Raw genomic sequence first — 19,783 nt, 5'->3', positions numbered from 1 at the left:
ATTGTTTATTAACGACGTCGAAAAATCGGTAATATCACAGACCAGGTATAGGATAGACATATCATGCACCCTCTTCAGGGCCGACCACCTTGACGTGGTGAGAGGGGTCTGGGGTAATGGCGATGTTCCACGCCGGGCGATACGGGGAGGGACTTGTCCCTCTTCTGTCGGCCGATGGGGGATGCTATTGCCCTAACTAAGGGTTGGCCACCCCCGTCCCCGGGGGCGCAGGGTCCGTCGTGCGTCACCAGTGTTTGATATAGGTCAAACTCCCCCAGGGAACTAATTTGTTAGAATAAATTTGTATCATAATAAGCTTATTATTTGGTTTATTTTCCTAAACTGATCAGGAATTGGGTTCTGATCAGGAACTGGGTTCTTGACAGCATCAGCATATATGTGAAATTTAAATGTATGCAAAATTTTAATAGTCTAATACATATTTATTCTTACAATTAATGACATCTAGTTCGTAATTTAATTCTCCTTTCCCGTGTCGCTCTGAGCCTTCTGTTTCTCTAATTGCGCTCTGAAATAAATAATTGCAATTTACAAGCTCATTACTTAAGCAAAATTATATATAATTATTTATCTATATAACGTCTATTTATTTTTCCTTCGAAAATAGCTATTACAATTAATAGAAATACGAGGCCAGGAAATATCCTCTTACTATACGCACTTGCGTACTACGTGTCAACAACATTTTTATTTAAAATATTACCTCAATTGCTGATTAAAGTCATCTTCTACGTCATCATCGTCCCAGTTGTCCTCCCAAACACTAATATCTTCGTTGTCCTCATCCACGGCAGTCCAATCTACCAAGTCATTCAACGAAATTGAGGTTAGGTTGCAAAACCTAGACGTTTACTATTTTATGACAGGTGCTTTCTAGTCTAACATATACCTTCCGCAGGGAACTCCTCGAACTCGTCGTCCTCCTCTAATAATCCCAAATCAACTTTCGTCTTATCGTTTTTAGTGTCCGTCATCTTTGGATTTAACACTCAACAAATACCACAAATACCATGAATTCTTGCAAATTCTTTCACGATGGAACGCGTTTGAATTTTATGGAGACTTTTACTCACTAGAGGTCGCTTGAATTCGCTACAGTTGGCTGCACTTGACTCCAGTGCACTCCAGTTGGCTGCACTTGACTGCATTCGGGGTAGTTAGTACTTGTGTGCGGCGTTTTCTTCTTAAAGTTTATAAATAATACTCATACATTTATTCTTATGCTTTTATTTGCTGTTTATTCTGTTAATTGCTCATTATTTTTCTGCGCAATAACAAGGTAATTTCTTTTACGTCAATTCGGCATAAAGTACAAACCAATTCAAATTTGCGGTTGGCTTATCAAGTAGGAAATTCTTTGATACCGGATACGTAATATAATCTATCTTTGCTGCGTTGTATAAAGGAATGAAACGGAATACATCGAGGAATTCGCATCGTGATGAAAAACCTAAGTCCTCGCGTAATGAAGATAGCGTTGCGGTTCTACGTGCAAGAACGGAAGAGGAGAGGCGACGGCGTAGACGCGAATGGATGATCGAACAAGAAAAATTGGACAGGCATAATAGACTGAAACGAAAACTAACTTTGGAGTATGAGATACGACGCGCTCGTAATATGGGCTTACCACTTCCCGAAGGAAGATGCAACAGACTCCGTAGGAGTAGGAGCGAATCTCCACCTAGTCGGCAAAGAAGAACTTCTGAGCATTATACACCCAAAGTTACTGTGCTTTCTAAAAAGTAAGTGTAGACTGTTTTTCATTATTAACTGTTGAAGTAGACGCAGTGCCCCACTCTGGAGGATTTCATAGACAAAGAACAATTTTAACATTTCATTGTCGGGTCGTGGAATTTCCTGTCTTATCTTCCGACGGATACATTTAAATTAACTATGTTTTTGGTTATATCCAGAAAAGTTCACTGATGAAGTGTTAACTTGTATTTGTATAAAATATCAAATTTAATTGATATAATGCTTCAATATAGTTTTATACTATAAATTCAATACAATATGCTTCAAGAAGTAATCAAAATGTTAAATTGCAGTACGTTTAAAGAACAAATCTATTAAATCATATACAAATAATATTATTCTACACTTTAGGTTTGAAACATCAAGTGGTACAACGCCCTTATTTAAAGGACCTGAAGGCGCAAAAATTAGTCCAACAGAACTTCGCAAAATCAAAGTAGATATTCATAGAAACATTCCTGGAAGAGCAGCTACCAATGCACTTAAGCGAGATATACCTAACAAGGAAGATGTGGCGCTTAGAAGAAGAACGGGTAACACGTTGTTCTTTTACCGCATTTTCTTAAGAATTTTCAGTCATTCAGTGAACGAGTACCACAAAGGAAAATAAGCTCAACTTGGAAGATGATTCTGGGGTTTTCTAGAAATCACGATCAACAACCTGAAGTTTGAGGACATTGTATGCTTTCTAATGTAAAAATGTCTATTCTCTTTCAGACATTACTCTTCACTTTTTAGAATCCATTCAGTTTCTGTTTAAACGTATTATCGAAGTGTAGATAAATATTTCCATGTTTTCACTTTACCAAGTGCTACATTTGAAGAATGGCATCCTTGTCACCGATTTGGACACTCATGAAGAATCCGGACATTACAGTCATACTGCGTCCCCTGTAACATTCAAGAATTTTCTCAACTTTAATCATCAAATTAATAACGTGTTTTTGATTCGTCCAGGATATAGCAAATTTGGAATACAACGTTGGATCAATGTATTGATCGCATAATGTGCAATATGTAAGCACAAATTTTTTTACTTTGACTGTTTTAAGATTGCTGTGCTTAAGGTATCTCTTGCTTGTTGCTGTATGTACAGTCTTTTTTTTTTAGGAGCTTGCACAAAGAATTATGCTGAAGCTATATTAACTGCTATAATGAATTAATATATTTTAGTACAAATTAATTTTTCCCCAAAAAACGTAGTTCAAACACGTTTTGTGCATTCTCCTTGTATCATGGTTTTGGGAATATGTGCATGTTCAAATATGTGGTTTTTTAAAATGCTTTATTTACTAAAAGCAGACCAACTGGAAGATTTTCGCGTCTTGGAAGATGTTTTAAATCTTGACATTCAACACCTGAAGAGGCATGGTGAAACATTAAACATTAGGCTCCAACACTGGAAGAAACGAAATCAGAAATTAAATATTAGAATTTTTCAAAATTTTTGCATAGTGGTATTTTTTATTCTCATTCATCTTTTATTTGATTGCATTAAATAACTACAATTTGAAAATAGGTACTTTCTAAATTTGAAAGTATGAGTACTCGTGGACTTAATTTAGTTGGTTTGAAAAGAATGCGTTCCAAAGCATTGTATATAGAGTGAATATCATAAAAGCTTGAAATTGCGATTCAACGAAGTTACTTAATCGTCCTGGAAAATATGAACCATCTCGGAAGACTTTATTGTTGTATCATGAATCCTCTATACACAAATTAAACTACTTTATTTGAATTATATTGAAAGGCGTATCGATATGTTTATATTTTTGTAATCAATTCGTTATAGACAATGAGTAACATTCCAGAATTTAGCTACATTTTTTTGAAAAATTATTTAATACGATTTGTATACTCTATGTGAAAAAGAAAAGGAAATGTTACATTATAAATTAAAAATTATCAGTTGCTACAGAATATTTGGAGTTAGAGTTTTATTAAAATAATGTCACCAAAATAATTAAATTTTAAAGAAATGAATTTTACTCCGTAATATATTTGGGGCTCAAGAAAGTTGTAAGCCATTTTTAATTATGTAAAGTACTCTGTATTTATGAGGATGAAAAATAAATTTGTACATACTTTTTTAGTATAGAAAATCATATAAATTAACAATTTATTTAACTAATTTCAAATTGACAATACGAAATGACTTGGCTTACAATTGTTCAGAGCGAGTTAGTTTATCTGAGTAGCGACGTTAATATCTTCAAGATCTGTCACAGCTGCTAGTATTGCTTAAGTGCTTTCCCGATTTTTACATACGATTGCTTTTCTATTATTAAATTTACTAAACTTAACTGTAGGAGAGGGATCCAGGCCGATATTTGATAGAGAAGAAATAAAGAGAGCAACAAGTGAAACAGAAGAAGTTGAGGAACATCGTACTGTCGTAACTCTGAATTTGGAAAATTCAGGTATGTTTATTATTTCAAATTGCTAAGATTTATTACAACTTCTGTTTCGCAAATATGGACATTTTAATTTTTAGAAAACACGTCTAAAGCCTTGAAAAGGCGTTCGGCGTCTTTGAGTCCTACAAGAACCCGAAATCACAGTCCTAGGCTCATGTCGTCCCGTCACCCCAGGTTCGTGTCTGAAGTGGCAGTAATACTTTGCAACAAAGCAAAGCTGTTACAATTAGTGTTAAGAAGTTGTTCCTTAAACCTTCATTTATTAGATAAGATTCTGTATAATATGGATATAAACATAAGTTAAACATAAGTGTGAACCATGTATAAAAACGTTCTATTTTAAATGTGTTAATGTATAATCTGAAATTGTTTAGGAAATTGAATTTTTTGCTAATTTGTTTATCCTCTTTCAGGTATGGCGATTCTAAGCATGGTGATAAAGAAAGTTACAGAAGTGATAGGTAAAAGCCATTATTACACTTACGTGTATCTGCCTTCATTAAATATCTTCCAATTGTATTTCACCAGACTATTACATTATTTACATAGGGAAAAAGATCATAGTAGAGGGCGGAAAGATGGTGACAGATCTTACCGAGACCATCGGGAGTGGTCCAGAGATCATTCTCGAGACAGGAGGAAAACAGATAAATACAAAGAAAGTCCACGGGAGAGAAGACAAAGAAATAGGCCTAGAGAACAAATGGTTCCCTTACAAGAGCATATTGAACAAATTCCTATTTCTATTTATTATGGAGTACGTACTTTATTTACATAAAAATTCGATAATTCAGCCATAATATAAAACTCATTCATTTCTTTGCTCAGAATTTTCAACCGAAGCCATTAATGGTTGGACCGTGGATCCCAAATCAAGGACCTCTTGGAGCAAATATACATCCTCCTATAATGAGACTTTTCAGAACATTGCTCCCACGATCAATAGCAATACCTCCAGATATGTATGGCTTCCGTCCACCTCTAAATCCTAGTAAGTGTGAATTATAAATGTACGATATACGTATCTAATGAAACATTAATCATTTGCAATTTATACAGGGTTTCCGCAAATGTTTTAGCGGAACGATCCATGACCGAAGGGTTAATGTGATTCTATTTGTTGGATTTATGTACTTGGTTTGGTTTAATAATATATCTTTATTACTCTGGAAATAAGAATATATATTTGAATGCTTATTAACACAAGTGTTGACTCTAAAGCGTTCGGTATAAAAATGGTTAGGTCAAGACCAGTATCACGCAAACACATTGCAGATACACGTTAGATGGCACAACGGCATTCATCCTCGTACATGCTCTAATCTGCACACAGGTGTCGAGATTAACACTCCCCCGTAATCGCTACATCTGCGGTTTGAACAATCCTAAACCTTCAATGAATTTCGCGTGCTTCCTCGCAGTTACAGGTTTGGTTAGGACATCGGAAATCATTTCATTCGTGCTAATGTAATACATGTAATTTTACCATTTTCGACTTTGTCGCTTCACGTACGAAATCATTTCGCACATCAATGTTTTATTATGCGGTATGGTATCTGTTCTTTCGATCACAGTATTATTGATTGGTTGTCATATACAATTTTATACGTAGTACTTTATCGGTTATTTCGTGTAGAGGACTTCGAAAACTTCGCTTCTTTTTGCAACATACTCAACCTCACTGGTCGAAAGTGCAACGGTAGATTATTTTTTACTTTCCCACGTTATTGGACCGCTGCCCAGCAGAAATGCATATCCCGTGTACGACTTCCTACCAAACTCATCATTAACAAAATCTGCATCAACGTAACTCGTAAATTCTAGATTTGACTTTTGGTAAGTTAAACGATAATTCGCAGTTGCCTTTAGATATTTTGAAACTCGTTTGGCTGCATTCCAATGGTCTTCACCATTACAGTTGGATCTACTCAGATAGCTTACTGTATATGATGTATCAGGCCCACTGCACGTTCCTTAATAATTTAAGCTACCTATCAATTCCTGGTATGGGCGATTGTCTGCTATAGTCGCGTTTTGTAATTTCATTCCAACTGCATACAGTGTATTTACTGGTTTACATTCGCATAATTTAAATCTACTTAAGATTTTACTCGTATCTCTAATGTCCGCGGTTCGCGTACGCTCGCAGGGAAGGTGTCCGAATGTTTTAATAAATGTGTACGACTTTGTCCAATAAAGAAAGTTATAACAAATCTGTATTGCTCCTTCTCACAATAGAAGAATAACAAGAAATGGTAGCAAAGTTGTTGGGTATCCAGTTGACGATTCAGCGACTAGTCTACGAATGCTCGTGGCTACAGGATTGGCTGCGGCGTGAATTGTGATGGGCACCATCGATTAAATTAAACTATCGGCTACTTACTATTTAGTTGCGAGACTGAAATTTTGCTTTAGTGGTTATTAGGGATGGGCGATACAAAGTGTGAGCACTGAGAAAGCGCTGTTTGTTTGTTTATACAGGGTGTCGAGACGCTACTGCGTCTCTAAATACACATTTCTTAATACATATACAGAGGAGCCCACGGATGAACAATTTTAATTTTGGTGATATAATGGTAATCGCGGACAGGCTGCGCCATGTTGCCAAAAGTCGTGATTGGTCAGGATTGTACTGGATTGCCGCCAGTCGCGTGCGTTGCGTAGTGTAGGTCTCGAGCTGTCTCGAACACTCCGAGCTGAACCGTTGCGGCGCACAGGTGCAATGGAGAACAAAGAATTGAAAGTGATTGTACCACGTGTTGTACCTAGAAGTTTACGGAGAATTCCAACATCTTCTAAACACCAAGAAGAGATACGTAATTATGAACAATTATAATTTCAAATTATCTCCTTCGCGGAAATCGGTATATGTAAGACATGCATTGAATGCTGCAGACGAGCGAGTTTTGACGTCGTCGTCAACGCGATACATTCACGAATGCGTCTCTACATCGCAGTCATCCGAAGCCTGTCTTGTTCAGGCCACGACGCAGTCCTCGGAAAGATTTAGTTTATAACACCCCCAAGTGTCGATTTTGCAGTGCCTAAGTTGACGACCGCTAAATGACCGTTTGGGAACTCGCTCCTCTGTCTTGGGCCTAAGGTTGTCCCGTAATTTCTATCCTATCTTGTTGAAAACTGTACCAATGGATTGGTGAAGTTTTCCCGACGGAAATAAGCCGAAACACGACATACATGGCACTAGTTTTAATAGTAATCAATTTGTATATACTTATAGTATGCTGAATAATGATCAGGGCAAGACGTACGAATTACGACATTATTGTTAAAACTAGCCCCATTTGCCGTATTTTGGCTCATTATTGGAACTATTTCCAAAAAGATGGAACGAAAATCATAAAAATTTGAAATTTTCATGATTGGATGATACTAAATACATCTCGTGACACGATATCGCCCGTTTAACGCTTTTGACGAATCTCGCGACCCAGTACCGGCCGTCCGATCATGTAAACAAAATATTTGCGCCGTATCGCTTGTCGTTTGAGACCTGTTTCTTTATAATGTACATCTTTCTGTACGTTCTTCAGTCGGGTATCGCATGTTGTGTAAGCCGTATGTTGATAAATATTGAAGTAGGATTTAAGGAAAATGGCACAGGTGACAAACGTTCTGACGGGCAAAATTTTTATTTGAATACAAATTTCGAATAATGAATAAAAGTTAAAAACATTATTCGTCATGTGTTTTATAAATATTACCCGGATTAACTTTATTCGACGCACGACGAATAATTTTTTTATTCGATGAATAAAGTTAATTCTTTTATTTGTCGAGCGTTTCAACTTCAGCGTCGAAGAAAGTTTTCAACTTTAACTTTATCTTTAACTTTATTCAGCGTCAAATAATTTTCTTACGCGCGTTCCAGCCGCTGAGAGCTGAAGCCTGGCGCGTCGCGTTAAGTGCAATCCCCATAAAAAAATTAAGAAAAGTAAAAAAAATTACGCCAAATACATGAGATCAAATAAATCACAAAAAATAGAAAATGATAATAATTGCAAAATAAAAAAAATATGTGAAATCAAAATGAGCTGCAAGTACATAAAGGTGCTTTCAGTCAAATACTTGGCGTGGCGAGGCAAAGTATTCTCAGATCATCAATACCCATACCTTCCCTCTCGCGGGCTTTCAGATAATTTGACAATTTAAAACTCTGACAATATATGAGTACACTTCCATTATTTTGCGTTTTTAAATAATCTTTATTCATCGACACCTTGACCTTGCCTGGCCACACCAAGTATTTGACTGAAAGCACTTTATGTACTTGCAGCTCATTTTGATTTCACATCTTTTTTGTAATTATTATTATCTTCTATTTTTTGTGATTTATTTGATTTCATGTACTTGGCGTAATTTTTTTACTTTTTTAAGTTTTTTTTATGGGGATACTGTTATACAATAGGTAAGCAAGTATATTTCAGTTATTTATATGTGTCATAAGCATTTTTTAATCCATGTATGTAAGATGATTAAACTTTGAGAAGGCTTATAAAGAAATGTTTAAAAGTGTTAGACGTCGGACTCTTGTTCCATGAAAGCTTACATAATCGTTGACAAGAGCATGTTAATTCCAAGTATGACTAGCTAAAAAGCCCGGTGTTAAGTTTTAAAATAAAAGCGACAGTATTATAGGCAGCAAAACAGTTGATAGCGTTATTAAAGTTAGCGAGAAAGGCAATCACGAGCCTCAGGCATCACTGCTGTCCAGCGGTCGCTGGCAGCTCTCCGAAGTCCGAACGCCGGGCCGGTGCATGGTTGTAATGGAATGCGTCCGTGAGGCGCTGTTTCCGTTTTACCTGTTCGCGTTGCAAGATTAAATGATGACCCTGTATATCTGTAGGAATAGATCGGGTTCGAAATGGTTTTAACGGGGTCTCATCATAGGAGGATGAGGAACTTGTCCTCGAATTGGGACCCACGGAATTGGGAACCATTAAAGGTCTCGGTTGAAAATTCTGAGCAAACAAATGAATGAGTTTTATATCATGGTTGAATTATCACATTCATATGTAAATAAAGTACCTACTCCATACTAAATAGAAACAGGAATTTGTTCAATATGCTCTTGTAAGGGAACCATTTGTTCTCTAGGCCTATCTCTTGTGCTTCTTTCCCGTGGACTTCCTCTGGATCTAAAACCTTTGCGGAAACCCTGTATAAGTTGCAAATGATTAACGTTTCATTATATATGTGGAAGTAGTAGTAGTAATCTTTACTTTGGCATTGCTGCCAAGAAAGGGACTCGGTTTTACATATCTAATAACTAAACAGTCATGCCTCTTCAGATTATCTCTCTCAAACTTCACCCACTCACATTGCACTCATCTTTGGTCTCGTGTACCCCCACTTACTGTACTATCTTTTTACATCTTATATATTTACATTTTTATTTATCTGCGTTTTGTACCTCCCTCCTTTTCCTTTCCAGTTCCCTACACCATTTCACCACTTCCTCTTTGACCTCTTCTGCGAATATTTCCCGTTCCTTCAGTGCTGTTCTATTAAGTTTTTCACATTCCAACATTAGGGGTCTTAATGTTCCTTTGTCCACCTTTCACAGCATACACTTCCTTGCGTCTTCTCTTTCCGAGTATCTATTATTGGTAATTATTTAGAAGTTTTCCGTCCTCACCGATTTCAATGATTTTTGGATATGTTGTCGGGGACACGATTCTGAACAACTTTTTTCTATACATGTTACCGCCGCTCAACCTTCGTTTCCGAGATATTTGTGAAAAACTTCTTTTGACTTATTCCGACGCAACGCATTCCACGCTCGCGGGCACGTAAAGCATGATAGCGAACCGATATGAGTCGGGGTGTTGACGGGCATCCGCAAGTTTCTGGTTCAAATCTCTAAACTCACATCAGTTCTCTATCATGCTTTACGCGCCCCTCGCACTAATCTAGCCCCAACCAATACTAATACCCGGGACAAGTTGGAAAGTGGAATGCGTTGCGTCGGAATAAATTAACAGAAGTATAGGAAAAAGTTCTTCAGAATCTTGATCTTGATAACATATCCAAAAATCATTGAAATCGGTGAGGACGGAAAACTTCTAAATAATTATCCTATTATTTTCTTCCAGATTTCCACACCTAGCCCTTGCCTTTAGTTTTTGCATCCCCTTCTTCTCCTCCCCTAGAGGAGAATAATCGTGAACATATACAGACAGAAGAACATCCGTTTAGAATACTGGCGGTTAATAGAATTTATGAAAAGAAAAGTGGTGCTAAGAAGCGAGTGGCATAATTTGTAACAATACTGATAGTGACAACAGTGAAAGTCTCAAAAACATTATTTGAATGAGAAGTCGAGCCGCAAAGCCTGGTTGCGCGTAGGTATGCCATCCGTCCGGGGTTCCCCGGATTTATCCTCTTTTTTTTAGGACGTCCGGGGGGATTTTCTGTAGTGATCTGGGTTTTCCAATGCTGCTCGCTCAAAAAGTCATAAATATTTTATTTTTATTTCTTGATTGCGGGTTACTGTAAGACAATTCGGCGCTGAGCGGAGAAGCCTGTCGATGAGTCATGGGTCCTGTTTACGGTGCAATGGCTGCGGCGCACGACCTTGACACCACGACGCCTTCGTCGGTCATAGATTGTTTTAAGGGCCGAGGGGGTTGGAAAAACCAACTGGCCCCGTGGGCCGTGACCTGCATGTATAGAGCTATACATACTAACCAAAAGTGACCAGCGTCCCGCATTGAAAAGTGTCGCGCACATGGACATAGGAATGCATGTAGGGACGGAGGGTATGGGCGTGTTTCAAATAGCTGCAGGCAATGGTGATTGGTGGTTCATACGGTGAGTGTATAGACTGCATAACCTGATTGGAGTATACGAATTCGAACAACTACGCATGCGCGCATTATGTGCATTGGCTGCCTATGGTTTGATTTTCTGTAGTTGCTGCTGTTGCGGGGCCGGCTGGGAATTCTGACTATATGAGGGAATTTCAATGTGGTCCGGTGTCCGTGGAACCCAAAAGGGGTCTGCTCGCGAATCGTGCGAAGTTGGTTGAACAAGACAATTTGTAACGAATAACTTTGAACGAAATAAAGATTATTGAACTGAACTAAATTTAATTGTTGAATATTAACCAGAACTATTAAGAAACGAACAAAGATATTTAAAGATTGATCAAAGGTTGGGCGTTATTATAACACGTCCGTGCTTTTACAACGTCGGTGATGAATTGCGAGGTGAAGACACAGGCTTCTTCGTACGTTCGTTCCTCTTTTTTTTTTTAAACGAACTTCACGCTCCAAGAGCTTGCGCTAAACGCCGCTAGAGCGAGAATCGCAACTCGCAACACTGCACGCATCATGCGCTAGAAGTTGGAGGATTCTAGGGAATTCTACGAATTAGGTTATGCAGTCTATTCACTCACTGCACGAACCACCAATCACCATTGCCTGCAGTCTATGCGCAGTATGCGTGAATTGAAACACACCCTAAGGCTAGCTTATGAAGGAGGTACGCGAAGCCTAATTGAGGGACGGGCTCCCACCCAGGACAACCCAGGGGTGCCTGAAGGTGATTGGTTGCATTGCTGCGCATGCTCTGTACCGCTAATTATTAAAAATTATTAATTTTACAGCTGCTTGAACGTAGAACACTAACGTACTAGAAACACGCAGTATGACTTTATCATCGCCCAATGCATTATATTAAAGGCTAGCACGCGACCTAGATGTCTACACAGTCAATACTCAATCACTTTACACGACTCTAAATACAAGTTAGCGCGCTTCCTTATCAACAAAAAAGGTGTTTGATAATTACTCGTGTAACCTCGGCCCTTAGAGCATATCGACATGCGATACAAAAAGTAGCGCGTTTCAGTTTTCTTACGAAAAGCAGCACGTTTCAGTTTGTCACGTAAAAAAGCACATTCCATCGTTTCTGACGAATATTAGCACGTTTGGTCTTCCGCCGCGAAAACTAGCATATTTTGAATTCTACTGCAGAAACTATCACGTTTCGGCGCGTGGTTAGTTTAAATTGTTGAAGTGCATTTTGCATCGAAGAATTCAACTTTTGAAAATATTGTTTAATAAATAATAACTCCATCTAATCTCCAAAAGAAAACACTTTAATGTTTAATAAGTTACTGACCTAGTACTAAATAAAAATCGCTTCGGAAGGTATTTACGTTGACCCGCTCGATGTTTCGTAACCATTCAAATGGTTTTCGTCGCTACAATCGGAACATGCTACTTTTCGTGACAATGAAGACAAACGTGATAGTTTTCGTAACAACGAAGACAAACGTGCTGTTCTTCGTAAGAAAATTGAAACGTGCTACGTTTTGTAACGCACGTCGATATAGACATGGAGGTCTCATTGAAAGCCCGAAACTGTCGCCAACATGTTGCAAGAGAGAGATGTATAGCTTCCTAACCGACCGTAATGCGTATGCGCCGATATCGTGCGAGAGAGACAGACATCGTACGAGCGTTTGTGATAACGATAATCATAGCTAGGGATGAATCGATACTGTTACTCATAACTTGTATCGAAAGAAAGTATCGATATCTACTCAGTATCGAATCAAAAGTATCGAGTATTTACTCGTATTTACTTCGAACGGTTCATCCCTAATCATAGCAACCGCGGATCGTTGCTGGCGATATCGGTGCATGCGCATTACGGTCGATTAGGAAGCTATACTTCTCTCCCTTGCACCAGTACGCACGATGCTTTCTCTCTCGCATGTATAAGTATATGCTCTAAGCCTCGGCCTCGCAGCATATCGCTTGATATCGCTAATAACGCTTGTCAAGTGCATTCAGTGCATTTCAGTGTGATTGGGCATACTGTAGGTACTGTTCGCAAACTTCCATTCGTGCCTGTCGACAGTAAGAAAGATCGTTGCGGAAAATGTTCGTCCCTTCGAAAGGACAACAATGATACGAATGATGATCGTTATTCGCGCGAAGATGTAATCTGTGCTTTTGTCTAATGAAGAAACGAAAATAAAATGGAATTTCATGCGAGAATAAGAGCGCGGAGAGTAAGTTAGTGAATTGTGAACGTAAATGCGTACGAAACCGATTGGGAATTTGTAAAACAATTTTACGATCCGAAATGCCGAGGTTCCATTCAGAAACAATATGTCAATAACAGAAGGGAAATTTTTTAAAAATACGAGGTATGTCTCATGATACGAAGATAGTAGAACTCCAGTGTTATCTGTTCGAGTGACGTTGAAACATGACATTTATTGAGTTTCTGTTTTAAACTGTAATATTATATTAATAAAGCGCAGCATTCATATTAATAACTTTAATTTTGATATATTACTCTCTCCAAATTTAAAATCAAGTGTTTTATTAATCATAGTATCGCATATCTTCTTAAATGAATGTGGTGGAATTGTTCGAAATTTCAAATCATTATAAGACTTGTATTTACAGATGAATAACAAAAGTATTTCTTTTATAGGTTCATATTATGATAGCACAAAATGTAATATTATTATTATCGTAATTTCATTATGTTGAAAATGGGGAAAGTTATACCAATGAGCTGGTTGAACCAGATATTGTTGATTTTAAGTATTTTAAGCGCACTGTTGTCTTTCATTGTACAAGAATGGGCAGGTCTTACGCCGCTACCGATCTATGTTACTATATTATGGGCTATTCTTATTATAATAATATCAGTGTGGCTCAGTTGCTTCTTACTTCAACTTGCGTTGAAAGCAAACAGCCCTCTGGATATAAAGTTTCTTAATGACTGGTTGTACCAAAAATTAGCGAGTAATCTGAGATTGCTCGATTCGGAGCAGGAAAGTAAATGCAACAGTAGATCCAAAGACAAAGTAGAAATAAATGAGAAAGCAAATTCCACGAAAGAATCCAGTGAAAAAGGAAGGGACCATGCTTCCGATATAAAGAAATCGCATAGGAAAAAAAGCGTACCTAACCAGCGAAGTATTCCTTCTAGGAGGAAAAAAATTGTGGGAATAAACGATATGGTGAAAGAGATAAGCTCGAAATGTATAGACATCTGGTACAAATCCATCAGTGGTGATAAATTATTCCCCAATGAAGCACAAGAATTATTAAAAAAATTATTGACCAAATTGTTCTTCAAAATCAGTTTAATGGACAAGGTGAAGCTCAGCCATAAGCTGGCTAATGTGTTCTTGTTGCATTTGAAAGAATATCACAGGTGCGAGTTCTTAGTTACGCTTTTATAAAGCGCTCAGTCGTGGAAAATAAGTGCATTTCATTATAGGGCATTACGTCGGGTAGAGAGGGGAGCAGCTACAAATATGGAGGAAGCTTTTAAGTATTTACATCCTGGTTCTCGTAATATGCCAGCCTTGGAGCACATGCTTCATCGAATGGTCACTATCTTGGCGCAGGAATTTCTGCAATGGGAATTAACGAGTTCGTTGCCGTGTAAGCTACTGCTGTCTATTTTAGCAAAGCGGTTATTATTAGTTATAGAAACAGTGAGCTCTCCAGACTGGCTGCTTCAAAATTTGTTGGATCTATTAGAACCGACGGCGACAGAGATTCCAGAAAAGCAAAGTACACAGGAAGAAAATGCATTATGCACAAAGGTGCGGTATAGGTTTATAGAATCTAGTTAATTCCACCATCGGTACATTATTATGAATTAACGAGGTGATTCTTCTAGAAAATTATATCTAACGCACTGAGCGACGGAATAGTATCTTCAACGGCAGCTGTGATTCCACGACCACTAACAAAGCCTAAACAAGACTTCTCCGCGAAAACGTCGACTCAGGATAAAAATATACCGTTAACTATAAACGATAAGAGACCCACTTTACGTTTAGAAAATTTAACCGTGGAACACAGAGGGCTTTGGGGTCAAAGTATGTCAGAGATCGATTCCGAAATAGATGAAGATAAAGTATCCCCTGTATATGAAGAGCCCACGGACTTTGCTACAACAATTGCTAGACTTAGGACCGTATTGCAACAGAAATCAACTGTGAGCACACCTCTGTGAGTAACAACATCGTTGGTTCTTGACGATTCGTAACGAACATATCCTTACGTTATGTTCTTTCAGACATCTGGAGGAGAAGTCTTACGTTGTGTACGAAGGTAGTCAATTTACAAATTTATTAATTCCTTGGACAGAGTTTCACACAGCCCCTGATGGATCACAGCAGTTGCTCTATTGCATTCAATTTGACGATGTGGAACAACGCGGGGTGGATTTATTTGAAACAACAACTGCTACCGTGAGAAGACAATATCGCGATTTTGCCCATTTACATGCTAGCCTGCAAGAGGTACAGTAAGCGACGAACGATTCGTTGCAATCCTCAATATTCTATTCTGTTTACTGATTATAATATATAATTTACAGATGCCGCAATTGGCGCCTATTATGGCAGGCTTAGTGTTACCGGAAGGTGGGCGTATTGAGCTAGAGAATTATTTAAAAACTCTAACTACACGTTTAGCCAGCGAATGCCCGCCGCAATTGCGACATTTTCTGCGCCCAAGCAGTAGCGCTGGTAAAAAGGCAGACGTAGTTGTCCCTCGATTAGACAGATTCTTGGCCAAAACTGTAACTGGTGTTTTCAATACCTTGAAAACAGTTGTTCCGGGTTTTGAGATCGAGCAAGAAGAAGAGAGTGTTCCATTACCTACACTAATGCCTTTAGCTGATATACCATGGAGGTTCGTCAAGGATATTAAATCGGTAATCACGCACGGATTTTCACATAAATTCTAATAATACATTCTACACTTATCGCGATCTATAAAATTCGTTTTATCATTGTAGGAAAGCTTAGCAATCGAACTCCGAAAACTAGTATCAGAGAGGACTGAATATTCTAGCGTAGACACAGCTTACGAAGCTGTTGATTCGATGGAAGGTAGCAATGACTCTGCGTTATTAGCTCTTTGGTGGGAAACTGTAAAGGGTACTTACGAAGGTATGTTTAGTGCGCTATAGAAACCTCTCTAGAGTACATATATATTTAAATTTATCTGTCTCTTTGTTTCGCAGAAGACGTAGATGAATTGGATTCTCATTTAATGTTAACATGCGTCGCGACAGACTTTATCTGCGAATTGTTAAGCGGTGTTGGCAGTAACAACACTTTGCAACAAGAAGCAGTCGTTAGATGGACGAAGTTACTATTTGGAAATGTCACCGAACCTGTATTACAAGTAATGATTTGCGATATCCCTGCATAGTCTCTTAAGACAATTACTACTTTAATATAAATTTTTAGGCCGCTGTTCTTCGGATTTTTGACTGCTTGGGTAACAAGTCGCTTCTTCGCAATGTACAAAACAAATATTCTAAGGAACCTCTAACGAAAGTGAAGGAAAGACTGTTGCAAGAATTGTTAGTTAAGATCCCAAGCGACGTAAAATTGATACTCGGTGAGGATGACATGTTAAACATTCTAAAATATTTACTTGGTTCTTACGAAATAAAGAAAATCAATATAGATTTAAATCTACATATATTACATGTTCTAGCATCGCAACTGCTAATTTCATGTAGGTCATCTCATGATAATGTATCTTTTTAGTAAGTTCATTTTTAAGAAATTCATTAAATACAAAAACAGTACAATACATACTTACAAAATAAAGTGTACGCTATTGAATCGGTTTACCGACATTGGGAGTCGTCGATTATTGAAATATATTTTAGTCGAGGAGGAATTGATGTGCCATACGTAGCGGGAATTGTTGACAATTGAGAATTTAGAACTACAAACTCTTTAAAACCAGACTGTGTACCTGATTATATATTTATAATAAGGATGCCAAGTATTTTTTTCATTAAGCCGATATAACTCTCTGGAGTTGTACGACGCGCGTTGGGCATATTAGGTACTACTATGAATTTAAACTGTACCTTCATATTTAATGTTTAAGTTTTGTACAAATGTTTATGAAAAACTATTATATTTCACGATCAATAAAAGTCTATCAGCATATGTGTGAAATTTAAATGTATGATAACTGGTCCCGCAGTTATATTAAGTACAGGTTAAAGTAAATGGCTATGCAGTACAGTTGGCTAGGAAAAAAAGGAAAGAAAAAATTTTATAAGTTGAAAGTAGCCAATGTGATAATTGGTAAATATACTTCGTTGATGATTATACTACATTGCGTTGGTAAGGTAGGGAATTCCATCGAAATGGTAAACAAAAATTTTTCAAGTCGCCAAAAATCCTTCTCACAAATATTATTTCTATGCAAAATGAAACTGTTTCCAAAATTTCAGCCAATTTGGAGCATGAGGGTTTTCGGAAGTTTAGCCCTCAACTTTATTCATCAAATTAATAACGTGTTTTTGATTCGTCCAGGATATAGCAAATTTAGAATACAACGTTGGATCACTGTATTGATCGCATAATGTGCAATATGTAAGCACAATTTTCTTTACTTTGACTGTTTTAAGATTGCTATGCTTAACGTATCTTTTGCTTGTTGCTTTATGTAGTCTTGTTGAATTATGCTTCAGCTATATTAACTGCTATAATGAATATAATATATTTTAGTACAAATTAATTTTTCCCCCAAAAACGTAGTTTTGGGAATGTGTGCATGTTCAAATAAGTGGTCTTTTTAGTTGCTTTATTTACTAAAAGCAGACCAACTGGAAGATTTGCGCGTCTTGGAAGATTTTTTAAATCTTGACCTTCAACACCTGAAGAGGCATGGTGAAACATTAAACATTAGGCTCCAACACTGGAAGAAACGAAATCAGATATTAAATCGTAGAATTTTTCAAGATTTTTATAATTCAGCTATAAAACTCATTCATTTCTTTGCTCAGAATTTTCAACCGAGACCATTAATGCTTGGATCCAGAGAAAGTCCACGGGAAAGAAGCACAAGAGATAGGCCTAGAAGTCAATTGGTTTCCTCACAAGCTTATGTTGACAAATTTCTGTTCCTGTTTATTATGGAGTAGGTGCTTTATTAACATAAAAATGCGATAATTCAGCTACAAAACTCATTCATTTCTTTGCTCAGAATTTTCAACCGAGACCATTAATGCTTGGATCCAGAGAAAGTCCACGGGAAAGAAGCACAAGAGATAGGCCTAGAAGTCGTCAATTGGTTTCCTTACAAGCGTATATTGAACAAATTACTGTTCCTGTTTATTATGGAGTAGGTACTTTATTTACATAAAAATGCAATAATAGATATAAAACTCATTCATTTCTTTGCTCAGAATTTTCAACCGAGATCATTAATGGTTGGACCGTGGGTGTCAATTCGAGGACCTCTTGGAAGGAATATACATCCTCCTATGATGAGACCTTTATGAACATTTCTATACGGGGTCATGATCTCGACCAGTTGGATGGCAACTGTGGAAACGGGAGTGACATGATGACGACTCCTAAGGATTTCCTCATATGGAGATTTCTAGCGAGTCCCCACGTATTTGGGGACTATATAAACCCTTTGGTTTCAACCCTTCTTGGTTCAAAACTACAGTCACGCGTAGAGTCACGTCGTGTGACGCTCGTGCAGAGTTGGTTATATCCAGTAAGATCGGGCTCTAGTCCCCTTCCGAATCAACAACAGTTAACTTTATAGAATCCACATGTTCGGTTAATACTCTATTTGGCATATTCAAATAGCCACTCTTACTTTAATTAATCACTTACATTTGTACCTACCATAATTGATTATTCAATATACGAATGGTGTTCACGAATAAATCGAGTAGATGCGGTAAACCCATCTTTTACCCAGCGATCCTTATAATATTAGTAGCACATACCCACCGATACAACTTTACCTTTCGAGTTGTATCAAACTTTAATTAAAAGTTGCGAGGCATCACTAACATTTCCCGCACCTCCCTGATTTCGCATCAGGTTCGTCCGCGCTCCTAGCTAACAAATTCATAAACCGTATTCCTTCGAAAATACCCTACTCGCCGGCCTCTCGCATTGCCGCAGCCCCGAGTCGTAACAATTGTATGGATTTAAAAATTGTAAAAAACATCTACGATGTACACACATGCAAGCCGTCGAGGATCGGGAAATTGAGGCCTGACGCTCCATAATTTTTATTCGAAAAATTAAACGAAACTTATACAGTGACCTCCGCTCGGATGTGAAGAACATGTGCCAAATTTGAACGAAATACGTGCAGCGGTGTAAATTTATATTACGAACAAACGTACAAACAGAAAGAAAAGGAGTCTTCTCTTTTCTTCTTCTCTTCTTTTCTCCTCTTCTCTTCTCTTCTCTTCTCTTCTTCTCCTTCTTTTTCTCTACATATATAAATGAAAACGTATATTTTCCTGTTCCCTGAAAACTCAGGAACTAATAGATCAATTTCGATGCGGCTTTCTTTAACGTGTAGGACAATTCTCTGGGAAGGTTTTGGGCTTTATATCGGAGCATGCGTAGAATGCAACCAATCAAATCCAGGTAGAGTAGGTGCTCTCCCCCCCTCAAATACGTATCACACCCCTCGCCTAAAATCGCAACTATTCCTTCGTCCCTATATTCCCATGTCACATGTTCCAACACCATCAAAGGAACAGCCAATATTATAACACACATTAACAAA

At 37.7% G+C, this 19,783-nt stretch overlaps 3 protein-coding genes and 1 long non-coding RNA gene across 10 annotated transcripts; 2 read left to right on the top strand and 2 right to left on the bottom strand.

Annotated features, from left to right (window-relative positions):
- Window positions 1–396: 396 nt before the first annotated feature.
- Sem1 (Suppressor of exocyst mutations 1) lies at window positions 397–1,100 on the bottom strand. The gene is made up of 3 exons (XM_076807003.1): window positions 911–1,100; window positions 725–821; window positions 397–529 (listed from the first exon to the last, which is right to left on the bottom strand). The coding sequence occupies exons 1-3, from the start codon at window positions 993–995 to the stop codon at window positions 478–480; spliced, it is 234 nt and encodes a 77-aa protein (XP_076663118.1). The 5' UTR covers window positions 996–1,100; the 3' UTR covers window positions 397–477.
- Window positions 1,101–1,159: 59 nt separating this feature from the next.
- LOC143366163 (uncharacterized) lies at window positions 1,160–18,730 on the top strand. 4 transcript variants are annotated; one of them, XM_076806993.1, is made up of 9 exons: window positions 1,160–1,177; window positions 1,427–1,763; window positions 2,128–2,309; window positions 4,086–4,196; window positions 4,271–4,367; window positions 4,607–4,654; window positions 4,743–4,950; window positions 5,022–5,184; window positions 5,253–5,399. In XM_076806993.1, the coding sequence occupies exons 2-9, from the start codon at window positions 1,429–1,431 to the stop codon at window positions 5,270–5,272; spliced, it is 1,164 nt and encodes a 387-aa protein (XP_076663108.1). In that variant the 5' UTR covers window positions 1,160–1,177; window positions 1,427–1,428; the 3' UTR covers window positions 5,273–5,399. The 4 variants fall into 4 exon arrangements, with proteins under 4 accessions (XP_076663108.1, XP_076663107.1, XP_076663110.1 ...); XM_076806992.1 differs by having other exon boundaries at window positions 1,161–1,300; XM_076806995.1 differs by lacking the exons at window positions 5,022–5,184; window positions 5,253–5,399 and adding an exon at window positions 18,426–18,730 and having other exon boundaries at window positions 1,161–1,300.
- On the bottom strand, window positions 9,224–12,890 carry LOC143366169 (uncharacterized). Its single transcript, XR_013084681.1, has 2 exons — window positions 9,600–12,890; window positions 9,224–9,369 (listed from the first exon to the last, which is right to left on the bottom strand). It is a non-coding gene; the product is annotated as an uncharacterized LOC143366169 (long non-coding RNA).
- On the top strand, window positions 13,056–18,122 carry LOC143366162 (uncharacterized). 4 transcript variants are annotated; one of them, XM_076806989.1, is made up of 10 exons: window positions 13,056–13,374; window positions 13,668–14,399; window positions 14,466–14,796; window positions 14,874–15,208; window positions 15,276–15,501; window positions 15,579–15,917; window positions 16,002–16,155; window positions 16,230–16,393; window positions 16,459–16,612; window positions 18,024–18,122. In XM_076806989.1, exons 2-10 carry the CDS (start codon window positions 13,720–13,722, stop codon window positions 18,089–18,091), a joined length of 2,451 nt encoding a protein of 816 aa, XP_076663104.1. In that variant the 5' UTR covers window positions 13,056–13,374; window positions 13,668–13,719; the 3' UTR covers window positions 18,092–18,122. The 4 variants fall into 4 exon arrangements, with proteins under 4 accessions (XP_076663104.1, XP_076663106.1, XP_076663105.1 ...); XM_076806991.1 differs by lacking the exon at window positions 18,024–18,122 and adding an exon at window positions 17,551–17,615 and having other exon boundaries at window positions 13,057–13,374; XM_076806990.1 differs by lacking the exon at window positions 18,024–18,122 and adding an exon at window positions 16,765–17,178 and having other exon boundaries at window positions 13,057–13,374.
- Window positions 18,731–19,783: the final 1,053 nt, after the last annotated feature.

This window comes from Andrena cerasifolii, chromosome 2, assembly GCF_050908995.1.
Source record: "Andrena cerasifolii isolate SP2316 chromosome 2, iyAndCera1_principal, whole genome shotgun sequence".
Classification (NCBI taxonomy): Eukaryota; Metazoa; Arthropoda; class Insecta; order Hymenoptera; family Andrenidae; genus Andrena; species Andrena cerasifolii.
Note: the sequence above shows the minus strand (reverse complement) of the source record. Positions and strands in the feature narration are given on the sequence as shown.

Coding starts and splice junctions, on each gene's coding strand:
- LOC143366162 (XM_076806988.1), top strand. CDS start 13,720: ATGTTGAAAATGGGGAAAGTTATACCAATGAGCTGGTTGAACCAGATA. Junction 16,156..16,229: donor TGTAAAGGGTACTTACGAAG/GTATGTTTAGTG, acceptor TTTGTTTCGCAG/AAGACGTAGATGAATTGGAT. Junction 16,394..16,458: donor TCACCGAACCTGTATTACAA/GTAATGATTTGC, acceptor ATAAATTTTTAG/GCCGCTGTTCTTCGGATTTT.
- LOC143366163 (XM_076806993.1), top strand. CDS start 1,429: ATGAAACGGAATACATCGAGGAATTCGCATCGTGATGAAAAACCTAAG. Junction 4,655..4,742: donor GAAAGTTACAGAAGTGATAG/GTAAAAGCCATT, acceptor TTATTTACATAG/GGAAAAAGATCATAGTAGAG. Junction 5,185..5,252: donor CCGTCCACCTCTAAATCCTA/GTAAGTGTGAAT, acceptor CAATTTATACAG/GGTTTCCGCAAATGTTTTAG.
- Sem1 (XM_076807003.1), bottom strand. CDS start 995: ATGACGGACACTAAAAACGATAAGACGAAAGTTGATTTGGGATTATTA. Junction 822..910: donor CGAGGAGTTCCCTGCGGAAG/GTATATGTTAGA, acceptor ATGACTTGGTAG/ATTGGACTGCCGTGGATGAG. Junction 530..724: donor GACTTTAATCAGCAATTGAG/GTAATATTTTAA, acceptor TATTTATTTCAG/AGCGCAATTAGAGAAACAGA.